At 42.0% G+C, this 24,770-nt stretch overlaps 1 protein-coding gene across 2 annotated transcripts in view; it reads right to left on the bottom strand.

Annotated features, from left to right (window-relative positions):
• tcf4 (transcription factor 4) overlaps nt 1-24,770 on the bottom strand; it is a gene marked incomplete at its 5' end in the record, with an annotated part of 240,833 nt that overhangs the window by 182,543 nt on the left and 33,520 nt on the right. For both annotated transcript variants that reach the window (XM_080742729.1, XM_080742728.1), the window contains 2 exons: nt 16,008-16,104; nt 16,652-16,701. In XM_080742729.1, the coding sequence (XP_080598855.1) occupies nt 16,008-16,104; nt 16,652-16,701 (147 nt within the window). The remainder of the gene's footprint in view (nt 1-16,007; nt 16,105-16,651; nt 16,702-24,770) is intronic.

A 24,770-nucleotide genomic window follows, 5' to 3' on the forward strand; every position in this document is an offset into this window, starting at 1 on the left:
TCTCTCTCTCTCTCTCAATGTCTTCACGCTCGTTTTGTTTTCCACACTCCCTTTCCCATAACCAGTTAAATTTAAAAAACATATTTTGAGATGGGGGGTCCGCGGCCCAATACATGTAATTTTGGGGGTGCTTGACATGGAAAAAGTTTGAGAATCACTCACTGACTTAGAAGAAGGATTTAGAAGACATTTATAGAATCGGGTCAAAAATATTCTACAGGCCTACTACAGGCCGGGTTTTATATTAACCACTTGAACCCTAGTGTTCATATTCTGATAACTTTAGCCAAAAATAGCTGATCTACAAGCTCACAATGCCTCGCGCTGTGAGGCGTTGTGAGGTTTGGTGTAGAGGGGAAAAAGAGCAGACTAAGTACAGAGTGAAAGCTCAAGTTTATTAAGTATTGACGGTTCAAGTGGTTAAATATCCTAAAACAAAAAATTTACATGAATCCAAAATACACTGATGATTGTGCTGTCAAACAATGAAACTATATGGAATCCCTGAGAAGGTTGTGGGGGTCCCTGCTTCATCTCTCTCACAGCTAAGGGGTCCTTGGCCTGAAAAAGTTGAAGACAACTGATCTAGAGAAACACACAGTACACAGGCCACTACAGTATAGAGCAGGGGTCCTCAAATACAAATCTTGAAGGTCCAGAAATATTTTTTTGAAACAGGTCCGGGTCCGGAAAAAAAAGGCGAAGGCGAAATAAGGCGGATACATTTATACAGTATGTACTGTATGTATGTATGTTTATTATAATCCTTAGAATTGTTTATTTTAATTATTATTATTATTATTTGGAACTTTGGAAATCTCAGTTGGAACTGTTACCCCTGCTACCCGATGCTGGATAAGCGGTTGAAGATGGATGGATGGATGAATGGATAATTATTTATGCATGTAGAGTAGGCTACATTATTTACATTTATTGTGTAGCAATAAAACACTGGCTTATAGTTTAATTATTGGAAACTCAAGAGCATAAATGCAATATTAGGCTTGTCGTTCAGAATGGAAAATAAAGTGAAACTAAGCGTGAGGGGGAGAGGATTACTTGACATTCAGTTGACACACGTACTGCACAAGCCAGACTGTGCTGGTTGCCTATGTCAAATGGCCAGTCAAATCAGGGTCAACGAGTCATAGTTATTAACCTAACACAGCCTAGGATAGCTGGCAATAATATGCGACGACACATCACATTGTTAAAGACGCATGATCACGCATCGCGAGTTTCGCGACCATTTCTTGTCTAATGCAAGCAGTTGGAGCCTTACATCGTGGATATTAATGTGTTGCTGTTGTCCTCTCCAATTGAACAGCCAAAGGTAGAAGATCGCCAAGTTATTAATCCAGTGGGAGCAATGGTTTCCAAGAGGTTTTAGCAACTTTTTCAGGCAGCGAGCGGCATGAGTGTTTGGAGAGGGGAGGGGAGGGGTGAGCAGCATGGAGAGCACACTGCTTCGGAGGGAAGGAAAACCTTTGATCTACAAGCCCACAGCACGTTGCACCCGCGACGCTTTGTGGGCTTGCAAATTGGCGTAGGGGTGTGTCTTGTGAGCCTGTGTATGTGTTTGAGCGAATGAGCACATACACACCCACGCACACACAAACACAAATCACACAGTCAGTCCGATCGTCAGATACAACTGTGCGGAGATTTCTCAGAAATGTGCCGCCGGTCCGGACGGAGGTGCGCCTGGGTCCGGACATGGACCGCGGTCCGCCTATTGAGGACCCCTGGTATAGAGGGTATGCACGTCCACTGGGACCCGCCCCCCTAATCTAGACTGAGTGGCAAAACATTGAGCAGCATGGAGCATTGGAGTTTGGAAGTGCTAGTTGCAAATCACTCAACGGCTCTGCATACCACCTGTTTCTAATTTGCACATAATGCAGGAGGCAGCAGGATGTTGTGTTGTTGAAAACGAGTGCTTCCAAACTCTGACACTTGGAAAAATAAAAACCTGCACAGAATGTCTTGACAGAAAGAAGCTCATAACATGCCTATGGTAGATTTTTATGAAACAAAAACTTTGCAGATAGAAAGAGGATAATTCAAGCTTTCAGTACAGCCGCAATGTTGGTGAGTTAACTTTGTTTACAGTAATAAAATCAGATAGGACTTTTATGTTTGGATGTATGGGCTGTCAATGTCAGAAATTAGTTTTTTGCCACTCAGTAGGCGTGTTCCCACATAACTTCCAGCAACAGTGATGTCACGCGCATACCCTCTATACATCACTTCTCCAACATCATCCATCTGCTGTTTTTGCTACGTCCGTGCGACACTTGTACGCGGAAGTAGAAGTCATTGTAAAGAACGTACCCCACCCTAGGGCATTCACCAAATATTAGAATATTCGAATATCAAAGTCACTATTCGACGTTGTTCGCCGAAGTCGAATATTCGCTCATTTTCGCTTTTTTTTATTGTTTTGTCTTTAAAAATATACTACTTCATGGTTTATAAAGCTTGGCTAGACGGGAAGTCATAAGAACCCTGACAAGCACTTGGAATTGTAGGTAATACATTTAATGTGACTCGGTTCCGCAGATAAATATTGTGAAAATAGCAGATCTACATGCTCACAACGCCTCGCAACTCTAAAAATCACTATTCGTGAATGCCCTACCCCACCACAATAAGAGATGCTGTGTTAACGAGCACCCCCTCCCCCCACACACACACACTTTCTCCTGGCCTTAATGAATGTCAGGCTTAATTAGACAACTGTGATGTCATACACATTCATTATATCGCTTGGCACTGTTTCAGCAAAACACTGTTTGTCTGTCCTTCTGTCCGTTTGTCTGTCTATCTGTCTGTCTGTCTCTGTCTCCTAGGGATCTATTAGGTCCACCACTTTTTTCCTCTCTCGATGACAAAAGATCTAAAATTTACCATCTATAAGCATTGTGACAGCTAGGGGTCCATGTGGTTAATCAAATATTTAATTGTATTAGCAAATACAAACTTTCATCACCAGGCTTACTATAGGACTATAGCCTTTCACAGTGTTTGAATATATCGTCGTTGTTGTGTGGAAACCTTGTATCTTCAAGTTTCAAATGTGTACGCCTCTTTCGCGAAGTAAAGCCCTGCTTCATCATACAAGGCCGTCGCACAAAAGTAGTGAAAACAGCAGATCTACAAGCACACAACGCCTCGCATTGTAGATCAGCTGTTTTCACTAGTTTAAATCATTTTTAAAAAGATAAATGCAAAACAAACGGTTTTGGACATAGAAGGTTTTCACCCGACAACGACAATATACAGTACAAGTAAATCAGGTCACTCATCATGGTGGGTCCAGCATGCCCATTGTGTTTTCCTGTTGTGACTGTTTGTTTTGCTCATAAAGCAGGGAAAGAAGCTACTATGGTTATCAGTGCCTCAGGTTAACCACTTTTTTCTTTTTCCGTCATGGATTAAATATGTTTTCTGCTGCTTTCAATGATCACTAAAGGCTTCTTCAGCTTCACATTCACATATTATAAAATATATAAATAAATAAATATACTGGCAAAATAATAAAATCGATATGATGAATGATAAGAAATGAAAGTCTTGCATTCCTATTAATGGGCTAATGATGAGCAACAATAAAAACAATGTCACCGCACCGTATAGAAGTAATTACCTCCTTTTGCCTTATAGTCTCACACACTCTGCGGGTAGTGTTGCCAGATTTTGCGAAAGAAAAAGTCCAAAAGAAGCTACTTAGGCCACATTTAGACCTCAATTCAAACCTACATTATAGTCATCTGCTACTTGAAAACCATCCAATATTTAAAAGCAACTTTATAGGAAAAGAAAATAGCCGAAAGGCGCTTATAATAAGCAGACATGGCAACACAGCCTGCAGGTTATGGAATAGGCCTAGATATACTCTCTCAATGCTGCCCTACTACATCTGTCGGGAACAAATGTAAAAAAAAAACAAAAAAAAAAAACATGATGATCAGGTATTATGATTATGCTAGGAGGAAGATAAAAAATAAATAAAAAATAAATAAAAATGTTTTATGTGGCCACACCCACCAGGTCATTAAGTATGCATGGCTGTCAGGTGGGTGGTGACCCAGCTGAAGTTAGCCACACCCACAGTGCTGGTTGAATGGTAAAAGGGGAGGGGCTGAGTTTATGATGTCATTAACTCAGTGTGTTTCGATTTTTTGATCTTTTGACTCAGAGGCTTTCAGCTTTCAGGAAGTAAACTAAAATACACAAGGAAGGCAAATTTGCACATTATAACCCCATGTGGTCTTTTAGAGTAATGTTAACTCCAAAACTATGGCACCACCTCTTTAAAATGAGTGATCCTTTGCCTACTAGTGGGCGGGCCTTAGACCATGATGCAGCGGTTTACCCAATCAAATGTAGTGGCCGGGATTTACATGTGTTCGGCGCCGTTTTCTTTCCCCTTTCCACTGGAAACAAAACAAACAATACATCGTGTCCTCGGAGGACCAAAGAAAATCTAGGAAACATCGCAAATTGGGTCAAAGAACTGTGTGCTCGAAATACTGCCAGACACAAACGTTGTGTGACGACATCGCCAGTGAGATAAAAAGAAGTTTATAGTTGTTTTTTGGTGTTGTATTTTTCCTGTTTATTCTTTAAAGCAGTGGTTCTCAACCTTTTCAGGCCGCGACCCCCAAAATAATCATATTTGAACTGGGGACCCCCCACCCTGACAAGCATTGGAGTTGTAAGACTTGAGGCATTACATTTTGTTTAAAGGTGATACACCCAGTGTTGTACCCGAACGCGTTCAAAGAACGATCGTTCATGAACACGCTCATATTTTGGGCGAACGTGAACTGAACGTAATTGTTTTCGCTTGATGAACGATATTGTCGAACGCGGTCATTCTGACGCCCGTGAACGACGTTCGTCGGCGTTCGTCGGCCGTTCATGCGGCGGTCCGCGCCTCCGCGGTCGTCTGTCCTCTGCTCCTCTCGTCTCTCTTTTCATTCACATGCTCCAATAGTAGGCACTGCACGAAGCTCCTCGTGAACGTTCCTCCGTTGATATGCGGTGCTGTCTGCACTCTGCTGCTGCACTGTTAATATCCTCCTCGTCTCGCAAGCCTGACTGACTATACTTTGTCCTATGTGTGTTGCACGGCGAAAATAGCTGATCTGCAAGCTCACAACGCGTCGCATCCACGAGACAACGTGAGCTTGTAGATCAGCTACTTTAACCAACGTGGAAACATGCTGTGCACGAGAAACGTCTGCCTTCTAGTGGGGTTCCTTGTACATGTAATTTTTTTTTTTTTTTTTCTAGTGGGGTTCCTTGTACATGTAATTTTTCTTTTTATTTCAAATGTGTGTTAAAGTTTCTTTCACTTCCAATTTGTAGATTATGGTCTATAGAACAATTTTGGTTAGAGTGTCAAGACAGTAGATTGAAGAAAAATATATTTTTTGCCCTATTTCCAAAATGACCAAAATCGGAATTGTGTTTTTTGAACAATGTCTTAGTTTTCCCACAACTGCTGTGTAATATATATATATTTGTATTGCTATATCAAGTCAATACTGTGTGGGGAATCAATTGGAGTCAAATATTTGTTTTGAATATTATGATATTTCACACAATGAGACAATAACATGGTTATTACATTCAGCCCTTCACAATAAGGGTGCAGGAAGACTGGGAACTAGGCAGTGGGCACATAAATATTGTGGGCACCTCAATGTTAAGTTGGATGAAATTATTGCTGTGTGTGGTTCTATATGGGCTGAGTCAATAATTTTGACAAATAATAGCATGCAGCAACGTCTAAACATTTATATATATATAGACCTTTATATATATATATTTTCCTTTTTTTTTTTTTTTTTTTTTGAATAGCCAAAAGTATAAAAAAAATATGGTTAAAAAAAGAACTAAAAAAGAACTATGTAGTTCATTTTGGGGAACCATGAACTTTAGTTCATAATGGGGAATTATGAACTAAAAATGAACTAGTTCATTTTAGAAGTTCTGAACTTGAACTTGAACTAGTTCGTTTTTAAAGTGAACTTTCCCAACACTGGATACACCATGCATTTAAAAATATTTATGTCATATTGTGTATGTCCCAAAAACGTTTTTCAAAAGGTTTGAGGCTAAATTACCACTCCTGAATAGAGAGCCTCTCATTTTTGAATGGCTCTCAGAGCATTTTCAGCTGCAGTACCACCTTTGGCCTGAACTGCAACTGTTTAATTTGTCATTTTAGAGTTATTAAAAAGTCCTTATATTGTCACTTTAGAAATGTGCAGATACCCTCTATACACTTAAAATTTATGTTGGTTTGTTTACTGTGGAGTGAGAAAACAAGGTTGCACATTAAGCTAATCATGGGGGACCCCCCAAAATAATTTGACCCACAGGTTGAGAACCACTGCTTTAAAGGACAACTCCAGACTAAATAACATCTAGGCTGTGTTTTCCTACTTATATTGATCCCGAATGACTGTCCCAGGGGTCTATTAGGCAGAAATGCCCCTGTCGTCCAGTTTCCCCAGCAGCCCTCATAGTATAGTGGAGCTTAAAATCATATCGCTTTTACGCTATCTGTTGCGGTTAATCTTTTTATTAAAAAAAAAAAATCACAAGTAAAAGTCTGGAATTAAAAATTGACTTGAGTAAAAGTACAAAACTAGTGACATCAAAATGTACTTAACTCTTTGCGTGCCAGCGCCCTCTAGGGGCCAAAGAATGCCAGCGCATCTCTCATAGGCGAGCGCTTTAGCTTCCAGGACTTCAGCTTCCAGGACCTGACGTGCTCACGTTGATGCACGGCATGGAAATGTCCCGGATGAAGATGCTAACAGAATGGCTATTCCCATTTTGTCATCTAAAAGATCATTTTTGGGCGATTTCGCCGTAAATAAACCTCGCGCCGCTTTCCTAAAACACAAAAAAGAGATATAAGCCTTTAAAGATGCGGTCTTTCATTGGATTAGGCGGAGATTGGCGATTGCGTTCGCAAATTACGGCCGGCCGGGACGTTGTTAGCTTTCGGCTAGTAGCTACAAAAATCAAGCCAGGCTTCAGAAGGCCTCTTATCATTTTATTCATTTAATTAAATAAAGCCGAACTACTTCGGGATCGGCACACTCGTGTACTCATCGGAAGCGGCGCCGAACATCGGGTGAACATTGGGGAGCTCAAAAATGTATTTTAAACCATTTTTAATGGAATATATCGTCGGACAGAGTAGAACGGTTAGCTGGCTAGCGGCTAGCGAGCCAGGACCACCCACGACTCTACAAGCAGCTCGGGGTAAGTGAATTAATAAAAAAAAGATTGTATTGGATTGAAATAAAGCCGAACTAGTTCGGGATCGGCACCAGATGAATTAAAAGCGAAATGTTTGCAAATAGCAGATCTGTAGCCGATAAGCTTGTAGATCGGCTATTTTCAAATAGCCACGGTATACAATAGGGCTAGTTTATGTATGTTTTAAAATATTATAATAATTTACATCTGCAAAGTAACTCAAGTTTTCAAATAAATGAAGTGGAATAAAATTTGGATCCGAGATGTTGTGTAGTAGAAGTAAAAGTATTGTAAATTATAAATACTCAAGTAAAGTACAAATACCACATAATTGTACTTAAGTACAGTACTTAAGTAAATATACTTAGTTACTTTACAGTGTGACACAATGACCTTCATTGTGACAGTAGGACATTGCCCTACTTTCCTTCTTTTTTCTTCTTTTCTGTCTGTCCATTCCATCAGACTTCAACTTGCAATGTCTCTCTTTCTCCTTCGCTCTTTCTCTCGCTTTCATGGTCTCTTTAATTTTTAAGCTCTCTCTTTGCTCTCTCTCTCTCTCTCCCCCCCCTCTCTCTCTCTCACACACTCACACACACACACACACACACACACACACACACACACACACACACACACACACACACACACACACACACACACGCGCGCACAGATACGCCATCCAAAGCATGCGCAATAAACACACATTGTATTAATCACATCCAAACACATACACACCACAAACATGCATGTACGTGCACATGTGTGTGTTTATTTATCACACACACACACACACACACACACACACACACACACACACACACACACACACACACACAATAAACATTCTCTGTTACATGATGCACATCATGTCATATGTGAAAACCTCTCCCTCTCGTCCCTCTCTCTCACACACACTTGTGCGCACACGCACACACACATACACTCACATGCACGCACGCACACCCCCCCGCCCCCCCCCCCCCCCCGCCCCCCCCCCCACACACACACACACACACACACACATGCAGTCATGCACGCACACATTAAAACACAAACAGACACAATAAACACACACTATTTCTCTCTCTCTCTCTCTCTCTCTCTCTCTCTCTCTCTTTCTAAAACACACACACACACACACACACACACACACACACACACTCACACTCACACTCACACTCACACTCACACTCACACACACACACACACACACACACACACACACACACACACCGTCAGTAGTGTGTCTGGCCAGATGGGACTCTTCCACATGACCAGGCCGATCAATCAACACTGAAGGGCCCAGGTGCAACCACGCACCATTTCACAGCCTGTCACACACACACACACACACACGCGCGCGCGCGTGCAAACACACACACACACACAAACACACGCACGCACGCACACATTCACAGAGAGAATGAGAGACTCATACAACTATGTATTGAAAGTGACGCTCGCGCACACACACGCACCCACACACACACACATTTAACTCTCTCTCTCTCTTGCTCTCTCACACAAAAACAGAAATAATGCCACGCATGCCAGCAGTGTCATTTCGAGAGAGAAAGAATGTATATAGACACATGCAGGCATGCATACATATGCATACACTTATGCACGCACGCACGGCCGCGTGCACACACACACGCACGCAAGCACGCACGCACGCACACACACACACACACACACACACACACACACACGCAGAGTGAAACATGAGTGACCCCTGTTTGGTCTCGTGAGTGTCTCATCTGGAAAGATGACAGAGTGATGAGAGATAAACGACAGACAGACAGACAGACAGATCATGATCGAGAGACAGACAACACAGTGTTGGGAATGTCATTCAGAGCAGCATGAAACCCGTGCGTGCGTGCGTGCGTGCGTGCGTGCCTGCGTGCGTGCGTGCGTGAACAAGCTGTCTTCAATAATCAAACGAGAGCACAAGGTAAATCCCAATCACTGATTCACTGTAAGTCTCTATATAGGGATCAGAAATCAGATGAGATTAAAGATCAGATTACCTGTATAAATAACTTAGGTCAAACAAAATGAAGAATTTATAATAACAAGAATAAATAATGGTTGATTATCTCTTTGGCTAATAGTAAAATTATACTATTTTATAATATTCATGGTTGTCTGGTGGAAACCCTGTATGTCCAAAACGTTTTGTATTTATCATTTTTAAAATTATTTAAACTAGTGAAAATAGCTACAAGCTTGTAGATCGGCTATTTTCACTATTTTCGTGCAACACTTTTGTATTATGAAGTAGGGCTTTAATTGACCAAAAAACATAAACATTGGAGATACTAGGTTTCTGCCCGACCAGTGATAATACTATAATATTTATTTGCTGATAAAGTAAAGCCCTTTGACCTTTGAACACCCCGTTGGCTCCAACACACACACACACACACACACACACACACACACACACACACACACACACACACACACGCGCACACACACACACACACACACACACACACACACACACACACACACACACACACACACACACACACACACACACACACACACACCAAATGCACTGTTTAAGTATTCCGGGCATATAGATCTTGACAACCACTGAGAGGTAGGGGGGCGACCTTGGCACCCTTACCCAGCGGAGGGGTGGAGCTCCTGGGGCAGAGAGGGAGACAGGAGGAGAGAGAGAGGAGAGAAGAGGAGAGGAGAGGAGGTCTCTCTCAACAGGGGGCTGACTCTCATCAATAAGGTCACACGGAGAGGACAACGGTGTGGTAAAAAAAGAGGCCTAAAGCTCCAGCCTTTAAGTTCCTGCATTCCAATTAGATGTTTGTTAACCACGCGTCACCAGACTGTTGTTGACTCCCATAATTTGCCAAAAGACCTGGCGGTCACTTATTTCCCGATTAGGGAGTCTTACTGGTAAAAAATAAAAATCATCTAAGCATTTATATAGGCTGCTTAAGTATTATTTTGTGACCCCCTCACCCTGATGAGCACTATGAGTTGAGGCATTCGTTTCAAACGCTGGGACTGTGTGTGTGTGTGTGTGTGTGTGTGTGTGTGTGTGTGTGTGTGTGTGTGTGTGTGTGTGTGTGTGTGTGTGTGTGTGTTTATGTGCATGTCTCCTGATCGAGCCAATCTATAACAGGAGACAGAGCTTGTAGGAAAAGTTGCTTACCAGTCCAGAAGTACTGGCTGTATCATTTATACTGTGCTGCTGACCAAAAAAAACACCAGACACACTCGAGTTGCTGCCTGCACACCTGCTCATACACGCACGCGCGCACACACACACACACACACACACACACACACACACACACACACACACACACACACACACACACACACACACACACACACACACGCGCGCGCGTACAGTCGTGTACCAGCAGACACCTTGTAGTAAAAAGCTAGAGACTGTATACACAATAAAATTATTCAACAATTTCCATGTGTTTCAAAAACATCCAAAAATAGCAGATGTACAAGCCCACAGCGCGGCACAAGTGACACTCTGTGAGCTTGGAGATCCGCTATTTTTGTGAAGTGCGTTACAAATAACATTAATTATTATTATGTTATTATTATTATTATTACTACGACACACTGTACACCAGTTCACACTATATACCAAGGGTTCCCAAACTCTTGAATATTTTTTCATTATCCTATAATATAAAAAACAAATGACTCTTGCTTTTCTGTCTCTCTCTTTTCCTTCGCTCTGCTGCTGTATAGTCTGAAGAAAGCACAGAATGTAACAATACAATAAATGTACCTTTGAACTTGCAACCTCGTAACCTTGTTACAGCCCTAACATTATTTGAAAATATTGCCCTCATGCGATGACAACACATATACTGTGTGTGTGTGTGTGTGTGTGTGTGTGTGTGTGTGTGTGTGTGTGTGTGTGTGTGTGTGTGTGTGTGTGTGTGTGTGTGTGTGTGTGTGTCATCATGTTTGAGTGTGTGTTTGTGTATGTGTGTGTGGTAGTAGATTAATCTAGTGGGGTCACTAGGATGACACTAATCCATCCTCTGATTATATGGAGCATAGCATCACTCTAATCTGACACACAGAGAGAGAGAGAGAGAGAGAGAGAGAGAGAGAGACTGGGAGAGATAAAGAGAGGAATAGAGAGAAAACAAGGGAGTGAATAGAGTAAGAGAGCGATAGAAAGAGGGACAGAGAGAGAGAGAGAGAGAGAGAGAGGGGGGGGGGGGGTAGAAAGAGGTTGGTCGTGAAAGCGAAAGAATCATCTGTTACAACAATACTGCATTGATGAAACTGTGTTCACATACAGTATGCACGTGTTCCAGGCTGTGCGTGTGTGTGTGCGCGTGCGTTCACAGTACTCATGTGCATGAGTGTGTACAAAATGCATAAGGAGCCTGTGTATGAGAGTGGGCGAGGGTGCGTGTGTGCGTATGTGTGCATGCGTATGTGTATTTCTATGGGCTGGTATTTCATATCCCTGCCTGTCGTTCTCGCCTAGCGTTTATCATTATCAGAGGATATCGAAGCTCCCTTCTGCTAGGTGAAGGAAAATACAATAATAACCTCTGTTGAGAGAGAGAGAGAGAGAGAGAGAGAGAGAGAGAGAGAGAGAGAGAGAGAGATAGAGATAGAGATAGAGATAGAGATAGATAGATATACAGAGATACAGAGATACTGTACAGTCAGACAGACACAAACTCTCTCATACAAACACACACACACACGCACACACACACACACGCGCGCGCACACACACACACACACATGCACATGCACACACACACACACACACACGTGCACGCACGCATGCACAATGCATTTCACCTCATTTAAAGACTTCAAAGACATGAGAGTTTTTGATGCAACATTTCAGTGAACAAAGGTATGTTTGTTTGAGTACAGTGAACTGCTCCTTTCATAGCTATATGAAAGAGGATCTCTCAAACAAACATCAGAAGACAAAAACTTAAAACTAAACAAAATTAAAACTAATGTCATGAAGGTTCTTTGTAATCCAGAGTTCTCAGTATCACAGCAGATTGGACCAAACAGAGTCGAAAAACTACAAGCGTTGTTGCGAGTCATAAAGTGACATTACAGTTTTTTTGATTGCTAAAACACATTTTTCAAAACTGTACGTTCTTTTCAAAACTGCACACACAAAACTCCAAACATTACACACAAATTGCTAAACCCTGGCATCCCTTTGCAAAACAACTCTTAGCCATCAAATCTCTTAACATGTTCACAAAATGGAACCCGTATTTTCATTTGGTAAACACAGCCATATTTTCACATGACACACACATACCATTCATTGAATAAACACAACTAAGCTTTTGGCTGAACACTACCAAGCATGTACAGAACACTGAAGAGCAAAATTGAAAACACAATTGTCGAAATGGAACACACCATAAGAATGACCATGGCTCTGGAGAATAAGATATTTCTCCTTTTGTAAAATGACTCAGTGTAGGCCTACTTTTTCATAGTCAAACATAAAACAGCACACAAATATGCATCCAAACAAAAACAAGTTTTGATTTACTGTAGATTTAGGCATCATGCCTCTGGTCAGAGATGGGCACAAAAAACAAAAAAATATTTTGAAAGAAATTGGTCAGTACTTGGTCTAATACTGACCAGGATACTGTCACCAAGATACTATCCTGGTGACAGTATCCTGGTATTTATACCTTTGTATTTCAAATATTTTTTTTTTGTATTTTGTGCCCATCTCTGCCCCCGGTTCCTGTCTCAATGTTCAGTTGTGCAACAACTGTGGTTTTTAGACAACAGGGGGATTTGTAATTGACACTAGACCCGAAAGTTTAGAGATTTGAATATTTGTGTGTTGTGGATTGATGCTTTGAGATTTTAGGTGAGAAGTGTGTGCAAACCTGAAAATTGTGTGTTGTGTTTTGACAACAAGGTGATGTGAAATTGACATCAGAGTGTAAAGAAGGAAAGTCAGAGTCTAATATGATAAGGAAATCTAAAGTAGTAACAAATTGAGTCAAGTGATTGGGGACAGAAGTAAAGGTTGTGAAAATTGTGCCTAATTTTAGCTTTTTGTGTTTTAGCAATCGAAAAAAACTGTAACCATATTAACTCATACAGTGCCAGGCGACTTTTAGAGCAACTTTCTCACTATGGGCTTCCCTGCCAAGCGACTTTGGGCGACTTTTACTTAGAAAAAAAACAAAAAAATTATTTTTTTTCAAAAATTTAAAAAAAAAAAAAAAAATTTTTGGACCCCAAAAAATGTAGTAGGCATGATAGAAATCGCGAAATTGCATGTTTAACCCCCATAGCAACCCCATCTATCAAACATGGCAGCCATCTTTGTTTACATTTTAGGAAAACATAATGGCTATTATCTCAAGAATGCCTGAACGGAATTCCAATCTTTTTTTTTTGTTTGAAAGCTGTGAACAGCCTGCACAAACATGGTGCATGATCTGTGCATGGGTGTGCATGATCTGTGCACTACAAATTACATGGAAGTCTATGGAGAGGGCTGGCACTAATGCCACTCGAGGGCATTTTTAATTGGCAGTAAGTGAGTTAACTCTTAACTCTGCCAGAAAAGAATCTAGTCTCCCCTTGCCAGCTTTACAAACCTTTGAAGATCCACAGTGTATTGTTGTTGTTTTTCTTTTTTTTTCTTTTTTCTTAACAAGCATGTAAACAACAGAGGTGATGTTAGAGAGACATGTCTCTCTTCTTTCCACCGGAAAAATAACATTGTATCCGCGGTCATCCGGTCGTTAGTTAAGGTCCGTATAGACGATTTCTCGCATTGGCATTGAATGAGTGACCCCTTGTTGTGAGCTTGTACTGTACTATAGATAGGGCAAGTTTCACTATTTGTCATTATGTTGCCGTTCTTTTGTTTGTGTACCTCACAGCGCTCTCTAAAGAGAAAGAAAAAGGTCAGAGATGAGATGAATGAGAGGCAGTCCTTATTATTTTGAAAGTAAAGACTTTTACATGTTAGATCAGTTAGCCTTCCATTAATATAACCGATTTGTACCAGTTAATCATTACATCCCTGGTAAATATGCGTGAATATAGAAATGTAGATAGAGAGATCAATTATCATAATTATCATTATCGGAGGACAGTAAGATAGATAGATAGATAGATAGATAGATAGATAGATGGATAGATGGATAGATGGATAGATAGATAGAGGGCACACAGTGAAAGCCGACATCTTCCATATTTGATGGAGCCAGTCAAAGCTAATTAAGCTCTGCGTGCTGTGTGTTAACACAGACACACTGTGTTTGTGTGTGCGTGCGTGTGCGTGCGTGTGCGTGCGTGCGTGCGTGCGTGCGTGCGTGCGTGCGTGCGTGCGTGCGTGCGTGCGTGCGTGCGTGCGTGTGTGCGCGCATGTGTGTGTGTGTGTGTGTGTGTGTGTGTGTGTGTGTGTGTGTGTGTGTGCATGTGCGCGCGTGTGCGTGTCAGATTATCTGTGTCAGTGGCCATTTGCTCACAACTGGCGCCACATCGGAGAGGGCCAGAGGCAAAGAGCATCATGGGTAAATGAACACGCCCAGTCTGAGTTTCCTTTTAAAAACTGACTTAAGAGAATGATAGTGAGAGAGAGAGAGAGTGAGAGAGAGAGAGAGAGAGAGAGAGACAGACAGACAGAGAGAGAGAGAGTAAACTCTCGTTGAAAAGACAACATATTCTCACTCTCAAATAGTACTGTGGTGACTTCATGTGACCAACGCCATTTGACGGCATCCCAGGAAAACGGAAGTGGCGTTCTCAAACCCGAGACGTAAAAGCTAGGGTATAGCGGCTCCGTAAAACAAAACTGTAAAGACATCAGAGGCAGGCACGTGCACACATAGACATCAAAGGGGGCTTGAGCCCCTGCCCTTTCATCTGTCTGTAAAAAAGACTGATGAATGAATGCAGTTTTTACTATGGTGAAAGAAATGCAAATGCCCTCTTTCCATGCCATACGTCAAGGCTAGCATTCAAGAGAATTGCCTTGTCCAAACTGTTTTGAACTTGAATGCAGCATCTTATGTTGAAAGAATTGCCCTCTCTGTAGAACTCCATGCCACATCTCCGGTGTTCACTTGATTATGCTTAGTTCAGTGTGGTATCAAGCATCGGAAATAGCCGAGCTTGTGAGCTTGGAGGTCTGCTATTTTCACCAAAAGGTCCTTTTAGAAATTTCAGCCCCTGCCTCTATAACGTTCTCTGCACGTCCCTGGTCAGAGGCACGCCGGCTGAAGTGGACTTGAGAGGCCACCAGGGGCAGCGTCGAGCTCACCCGTGTGAGCTTGGGGGTGTCTCAGTAGAACACATACTGTTCCCCCATCAACACTGCATTCATATAGTCAAGTGTTCATATCAAAAATGTCCTTGAAGAAGTCATTCATTCAGGTAAACACATCAAATGCAGAGAGACAGTGCAGTGCCTCAGTAAACTAGGATCACAGCTAAACCAAGCACCCCTGATTTAGATAACTAGGGGTCTTCAACAGGGGGTCCGGGACCCCTAGGGGGTCCTCAGAGTTACTACAGGGGGGGCCGCCAAATCTTTTGCCCGCATGGTTGTCATATCTAGGTCAAGTGCTAAGGGGTGAGGTGGATTCATTGATACCCTCACTCGTTCATTCATTCATTCATTCATTCATTCCCTGGTCCATTCATGTCCTTCATGCATTGTGTTAGCAGCCTACCTGCTAGTCTGGAGTTGGAATATGGTGGTGACAGACTGTCATGTGACGCCATGTCTCTGCCCGCCATGTGGCCGTATGCAGAACTGTCCACATAACTCTGGAGAGAGAGAGAGACAGAGACAGAGAGAGAGAGAGAGAGAGAGAGAGAGAGAGAGACAGAGAGAGAGAGACACAGAGACACAGAGAGGGAGATACAGAGAGAGACAGAGAATCAGCATACTGTGACCTTGCCGTTATGATTAGTTCAACGTCTGTAAAACTATAGGCCAGTTGTGGGTTTTGCAGCCAATGCAGTTTGACATGTGGTGTGGATTAGGGCTGTCACGATCATGAGATTTTACATGATGATTAACTGTCACTCAAATAATTGCGATTAACGATTTAATTGTGTTTTTGTCATTGACAATTAGTGTACATTTCTGTTTGGCTTGTAGGCTTTGAAGTTGCAAATGGTAGATATGACACATAACCTAAATATACAAACAAACAACTGACATATTTGACAACTTTATACTTTAAAAAAGAACACTGATAGTGGAAATAGCCAATCTACAAGCTATTTCCACTATTTTGGATAGTGTGGATGTGAGCTTGTAGATCTGCTATTTCCACTATTTTGGATAGTGTGGATGTGAGCTTGTTACCTTGGAAGCACGACTCCCCCAAGATCCTGGATGCGTTCTCTCCTCAACGCCTACATGAGAGAGAGAGAGAGAGAGAGAGAGAGAGAGAGAGAGAGAGAGAGAGAGAGAGAGAGAGAGAGAGAGAGAGGGGTAAGATTAAAAAGGTTAGAATAAAGCTTGACAGACATGAAAAGGGTCCATTTCTGTCTACATACTCTTGGAGCAAAATGTACACATGATGATCTTTCTGGGCTGAGGTGGTTCTCAAAGCGGGGTCTGGGGACCACCCAGGGGGGGTAACAAAATCAGTGTAACTACTTTAACCTAATAGCCCATTGGTTCTCAACCTTTTCAGGCCGTGACCCCCAAAATAATCATATTTTAAATGGGGAGCCCCCCACCCTGACGAGCACTAAGAGCTGAGGCATTACATTTTGTATAACACTATTCTGTTGTGAAAATAGCAGATCTACATGCTCACAATGCCTCGCAACGCGATTTTCACATTTGCTATTTTCACAATGTCTGCCTCTAATATTTGACAAGGGTTAGGGTTTAATTTGTAATTTCTAATTTAGAGGTATTAAAAAAGTCCTTAAATTGTCACTTTAGAAATGTGCAGAAACTCTATAAACTTGAACATTATGTTGGTTCATCTGGGGACCCCCCAAAATAATTTGGGGACCCCCCTGGGGGTCCCGACCCACAGGTTGAGAACCAACTGTAATAGCCTATATACTAAAGCTTGATCACTTGTAGATCGGCTACTTGGCATTACAACAACCTATAAAGTAGGACATTCATTTATGTAGAGAAAAATATGAAAAATGGAGATACAAGTTTCGGCGATAATATTGTACCGTCACCGCTGGTTTGCGCCACTGAATTGATTGATCGTATTGTAACTAATTACGCTGTGATGTTTGTGAGCAGATCGAGGGATGATAGAATGTTTAGCGTTTTGGTAACATGTTGAACGTGGCTCATTTGTCTGTAAGACACCTCCCCCCTTGGGTCAGTCAATGTTTTCATCCATTAATGGAGTTAGTAACTGTTTATACACGTACTAGACACACACATTAAACACACGGCTATAGGATACATAGACTGTCATTGTCCATCTCCGTACATGTATAATGGTCTTACCACAATGTGTTTGTAGTGGGAGACAGACAGAACGAGTGAAAGAGAGAAAAGGAGAAAGGCCAGACACGCATGCACGCACACACGCATGCGCACACACACACAAATGCACGCACGCACGCACACACGCACGCATGCACACACGCACGCACAGGTCGTGCATTGTAATGCCCAAATCTCCCTTCAATAGGGCTATCCATTGTGCTTGTGTGTGTAGAGCGAGCGGCTTACATTCACAGTCCAGTCATTTGGAATGTCAGCTTATCTCTGTGTGTGTGTGTGTGTGTGTGTGTGTGTGTGTGTGTGTGTGTGTGCGCGCGCGGCCGCGCGCGTGCGCACACACAATGCTAACAAATCGTTTTGTTTACAAAAGACCCTTTAGAAACAGCATCAAAAGGCAACCTCGACTAAAGTAACAGTCTTTAACCTCTTCATTACACAGAGGAGAGGAGAGGAGAGGAGAGGAGAGGAGAGGAGAGGAGAGGAGACACTTTCACTAGCCATGTTTCCATAAGCTTATAGGAAGCGAATTATCAGAAATTCGCATTAAGACAAAGCAAATTTAGCCTGTTTCCATTTGCAGGTGTCATTCGAATTAGCGACGGTCGCATGAGTTGATCGGGCCGATTTTTTCAGACCGAACCGAGACGTGAGCACTGCACGTCTGACTGCTGTGACTCGATCACTGCACAGTGCACACTCATCCTGCAAATTTCAGTGTCCTCTGGAAGGTGGCCGATCTGCAAGCTCACAGCGTGGCGCGGAGACGCGGATGCGAGCTTGTAGATCGGCCACTTTTGGCACGTAACACCGTGTGATGAGGAAGGGTTAACCACGGCTGGCTTGACTCCGGGAGGTGAAAACGGGAGGAATTTACACACGGTCCGTGTCACTCCATGTGTAACAAACAACCGGTTTGTTTTGTGGGCTAAGGCTATACAATGGACGTTAAGCGGCAGGGGAAAGTATTAAGTTGGAGGACGATATGGACCCAGAACGTCATAATTTATTCGCATTTATTGTCTGACCCGTTTCCATTCACAAATGCACATTTAGTTTATTCGATAAAGCCTCAAAATCCACCTCCTCCAAGCGGATAAAAGTTTTTGCGGATAATGAAAGTTTATTCGAATTTTGAAGTGTTTCCATAAAAAGATTTACGCGAATAAGCCTTAATGCGCATTTTAGAGGCTTTATGGAAACGCCACTATTGTCTATACCTTTTCTCTGTAATCCGCAAAGTCTGATCGTTTATCTCTTGTAATGTTTTAATGTTTTTTTTATTTTTAGTCTAAATTAGACTAAATTTTAAGAAATAATAATTCCAAAAAAATCTACAAGCTCATGCACAACCCACCGCATTGCAATGAGTTGTGAGCTTATGGAATGGTTATGTTTAATGGTGTTAATGTCATTACCATCAAGATCCACAGTCACTAATCATATAATACATTTCCAGTATTAGAGCTCATTCAGTCTTGATAACCCCTCCTCTTTCTCTCCCTCCATCCAATTCTCTCTCTCTCTCTCTCTCTCTCTCTCTCTCTCTCTCTCTCTCTCTCTCTCTCTCTCTCTCTCTCTCTCTCTCTCTCTCAACATGTGGTGTAATTTATAACCCTCAATCGGTGTCCTTATCAGGACCAGGACATATGGACCAACTCGCTTCCTCCTCTGCTACCCTCCTTTCACACACCTTTCAACCCCCCCCCCCCCCCCCCCCCCACACACACACACACACACACACACACACACACACACACACACACACACACACACACACACACACACACACACACACACACACACACACACACACACACACACACACACACACACGTCTCCTTCACTTCCTCCTCCTCCTCATGTCTCAGCTCCTCCAACACTTTATAATATTTACTCATCTCCAGCTTTCAGCATCTGGAGATGTTTTATTTAACTGTCTCCTCTCCTCTCCTCTCCTCTCCTCTCCTCTCCTCTCCTCTCCTCTCCTCTCCTCTCCTCTCCTCTCACATTGTTCAAAGACAGCCAGTATACCAGTGATACCGTCACACAGGACCCAATAACTAGCTGGTCTCACACACAGTCGCACACGCACACAGGGAAAGATTAAGTGGGTCAAACTGAAATAGCAAATAGCAGGCTAGTATCTGTTGTCGTGTCATCATATACCTACTTTACCTTAGGCCTGTGACGATTCACTTTTTCCCGATTCGATTCGATTTCGATTCATAGGGTGACGATTTCGATTATATCACGATTAGTGCGTTTTCCTGCGATTTGCGATTCGAATCACGATTATTGCGATTTTCCCCAAAAAATGAGCTTTTTTATATTGAAACATTTTAAAACAATTCTAAACAATATAAAACATTAAAAGTTGAATCATATACTTCAAATCAATGCAGCCAAATAAAGTCATTTTTTTAATTTATTTTTTATAAATAAATACAATCTGGAAAATCGGTTCCGAACTTTGAAAATCGATTAATTGAATCGCCGGCATTAACATCACGATAATATAGTAAATCGATTTTTTTGCACAAGCCTACTTTACCTGTCTGTGACATAATTACGTCGCGAACGTCGAACGAGGTCCATTGAACCCCATGCATCATAAATACAAATGTTTGAGAAGTCGTGATAATAGACGATCTACAAACAAATCTACAAGCAAAGAGAAGCGTTGTGAGTTTGTAGATCTGCCATTTCACTAGTTTGGGTCCCAGGCAAACGTCTCATTTCTTCTTTGGGTAACAGAATAAAAAGCTTGAGAACCACTGACATAGTGGACCTGGGGTAGCAATGTTCCATAATCTATTTTTTGTAGTGTGATTATTGTTTCGATTGCTCCATTGATCAAGCAGCAATTTGTGTGCAAGAGAGAATGGTGTTTTTAGTCAAGCACACACACATGCACACAAAAGCACACGCGTAGAAAGTCCTTTTAATAACTATGTCGGGGATTAGAGACAACGACAGTGTGCACTAATCCACAGGACACTGACATGAAACAACACACACACACACACACACGAGAGACACACACACACACACACACACACACACACACACACACACACACACACACACACACACACACACACACACACACACACACACACACACACACACACACACACACACACTGCATACATTTACAGAAAGAGAGAGAGAGAGAGAGAGAGAGAGAGAGAGAGAGAGAGAGAGAGAGAGAGAGAGAGAGAGAGAGAGAGAGAGAATTGGCAAAAGACGATTTTGAAGACCATGACTTCTTTCATACATTATATGTTTTCTTTAAATAAACTAGGGACTTAAAAGTATACTGATCCAAGCCGGAACACAATTGATTGATTGATTGATTGATTGATTGATTGATTGATTGATTGACCATTAAAATAAACATGCTCTGAAAATGCATCGGCCCACCCATGTTAAGTGGTTCAGATGGGAAGGCCTTGAACGCTTTTGAGAAAAGGTTCAGACCCAAAGCAGTTTCCAGCATTGCCCGGGTTTCTTGTGTGGGTGAAATGGACTTTACTGTAGGTACGCTATTATTGTATCCGTAGGAGCCAGCGAGTCACCGTGTTGAGCGTTGCGTAGTCCGATTGTGCCGACTCAGCAGTCAGCACCGTCTGAGTTACGGCCCGATTAGGAGCTCACAACAAGGGCCCGCTAAAAACTTGATAACTAATTACTTGGTATCAATAAGCGTTGGGCTTATCAAGCTTGCGGCCCATGACCTCATGTTTAAACAATCAAGACAAGAGGAGATCAAGAAATGATTACAGTATTATTCATAATATAAAGCCATTTAACACTTATTGCACACTAATGAATGATTGTTTTAATGATATATTTAATGACAATATGTGTTACTTTGGTCAATTGTGATCTTAATAGATGGTGGTCAGCCTCACATGGTCAATTCCTCACATTTTTGTATTGTTGAAGAGATTTTTTTCATTTAACATTTTTATATTTTAAAATAATATATATTTTTAAATACGTTTAATAATAATAATAATAATTAATTAATAAAATTAAACGTTTGGTGACCCACAAATGGGTCCCGACCTACTGTTTGGGAAACACTTGAAATCAATGTGAAGAAGTGGAGAGATAAAAGGAGCTAAAGCGTAGTAAAAGTCAAGGAGGAATAATCAAGAACAGCACATCCTGAGTGCTAAACTCTTAATAGATCTCTCCTGATTTATTTTTCTCTGGTCTATCCTCTTAAACATACACTTATGTTTTAAGAGGTGTTGCCTAGAACTGGAGGATTGATTATGGAATTTGGCTTGCAAAGTACACTTTGATGACATTATCAAAGTGTACTTTGCAGTTTGCACGCCAAATCCTCCAGTTCTACGCAACACAGAAGAGGGGGGGGGGCTTTTTCTTATTTCCACATAACAACTCCAAGGTATATTAACACTTTGAGTGCCCAAAAGGTCCCCAAGCGTCTCTTAACGTTTACCCCCTGTGGAGTGCCAAGTCCCCGTTAATTAAGACGTTCAGAGACGTCTTACCTGGTTACCATGGTTACCAGGTAAACAGGTGCCGCTGCTGCCGCTGGTGAGCGAAAAAATGGCATATCCCATGATGCAAAGCGGCCGCGCGCTGCTATCGACTGCATTGCTCCATCCACATCCGTTTATCTGGCTCTGCTGTTTCTCTGTTGTTTTTCTCACCGTTGCTCGTCTGGTCAATACAACGCCACGTTCTGTGGGCTATGGACTATACATACATACTCGCGTGAGGATTTTTTCTTCTCCAACATTTAACAGCAGTTAAATCACCATTATTTATGGAAACCTCTGCCATCCATAGTTCAATGTTGAAAATGAGTGGTACTCCCCTTTAACTATGTTATTATACACATACTCTCTCTCACTTTCTCTCTCACACACACACACTCTCTCTCTCTCACCCCCCCCCCCCACACACACACACACACACACAAACACGCGTGTGCGTGTGCACAGCAGGCGGCATTCTGCCCTGCATCTATCATCAGTTAATGAACTTAGAATGACAGACATCTCTACTTCACTCACACTGATGCTATTAAGACCTGCTCAACACAAAACAGACCTCTATTAATACAGTTAGCCAGCTTTTGTGTGTGTGTGCGTGTGTGTGCGTGTGTGTGTGTGCGCGTGTGTGTGCGTGTGTGTGTGTGTGTGTGTGTGTGTGTGTGCGTGCGTGCATACTGTACGTATGCATGTGCATGTTGTGTACATGTGTGTACAGGTGTGTGTTTTAGCTTTTTACAGGCCAATTCATTGCATTTTAGAGACTTCGTTCATTCTAGGGGTGCAAATCGAACTCAGCAATAGAATCAATTTAAAAATAATCAATTTTAACACATGGGATGCTCAGGTTTCTAACATTTCTAGCTGTTGCTGCTGCCGCCGTTCACTCACGCTTTATTTTGAAGAGCCTCGGAAGCTTTGTGCGTGTGCACGTGGGTGTCCACTGACGATTGAGGAAGAAAATCCATTTGTTTACAAACGCTTGCGAAACTAAAATCCAAACCGCGGCCGACCATTGCGGTAAAGATACGCGGATACGCGGATTACAGACACACAGAGACTTCTCGCATTTATAGATAGATAACAGATGACATTGTGCAATCAATAGTAAACAAACATACATACATATATGGGCTGCATCTGTGGATGTTTGGGACTGAACAATACAAATCCCTTATCGCGTTAATTAGTGTTGACCAAATGCAAATTCTGACTAATCGACATTGTGATCAATGTTATTAACACGTTGCAGTCCGAAATAGAATGGGGGTTGGTAGATTAGCCGTGAAATTTCTATTATTGTATTGTGATCTGAGACATAATATTATGTTTATAAACATGACCCCGCAGCCCCTCCATCTTGAACAGCGCCGCTGTTTTTTCTTTTTTTTTTTTCCCCAGGCCAGTAACTCACCATGATTTTCTCGATCTCCGTTGGGATAGAATGGGGGTTTTGGCCGATCGTCGATGTCCCCGTGCGTTTCGCGTGCGCGATCCTTTCACGTAAATGTCCCCGCAAATAGTCCATGTGTGACTGAAGAACAGACCTGAAAAGTTTCGCTAGCATAGCCCCAAGCATGGCTGCAGGAGGAGCTCGAGTGTGTAGACAGTAAACGGATGGGTGGAAGGTGCCTTGGAGAAGAAGAGGCGCTGACGTCACCTCTGCTTCATGCACGGTCTGCATGAGCCATCAGTGCACGAGTGGTGACTAGGGAAGGTTAGACGATCGCCGATTTTCGGATCAAAAGCTTTTATTCCGGTTTTAAAGACAAAGTCCGGGAATGTGCGACGTGGCTGAGAGTCCCTGGGGGGATGTGCGATATAGTACGGTTTTAACATTAAGGGGCTCCCCTTGGCTTAGAAGGTGTTAAAGGGATATTTCACTTAAAAAAAGTAATTTTATCGTCTAATCAGGCTTTTGTGAGCACCCTGGACAGATTTTAAGTCGCTTGATTCAGTATTTAGATATTTGATATTCATTTTTATCAGACACGCCCCCTTCCTATAAAAAAAAACATTGTAACTTCAAAGTCCATTTTAACTCCTGACGCCCTCCTAAAACGTGAGTTTCAATAACTTTTTTCATTTATTTTTAATCATTTTGGGGAAATGAGAAAAATGAAATACAATTAAATAATATAATATATATAAAGTCCTAACTCTGAGAGGGTACAAATGGAACCAACTGGACCCATTTTGTTCCATTTGTACATTATTCTACTATTCTATACGAAGTTACAGACCAGTAGCTCCTCAGGGACCCTCCACTGCAACATAGTATCATACAGGTGCATTCTAGAATTTCATTGGTGTGTTCTTGAATCAAACTGTGGTGTTTATTAACGCATTTATTCTTTAACAGACCAAATACAAAACCCTAGACATTACACCTTATTAACTGTCCTTATGCTTGTCCTATGTGACTATACATTAAAGTGAATCATTCATATGGATCCATTGTG

Source organism: Nannobrachium achirus, assembly GCF_963921795.1.
Source record: "Nannobrachium achirus genome assembly, chromosome: 15".
In the NCBI taxonomy this organism is placed as follows: Eukaryota; Metazoa; Chordata; class Actinopteri; order Myctophiformes; family Myctophidae; genus Nannobrachium; species Nannobrachium achirus.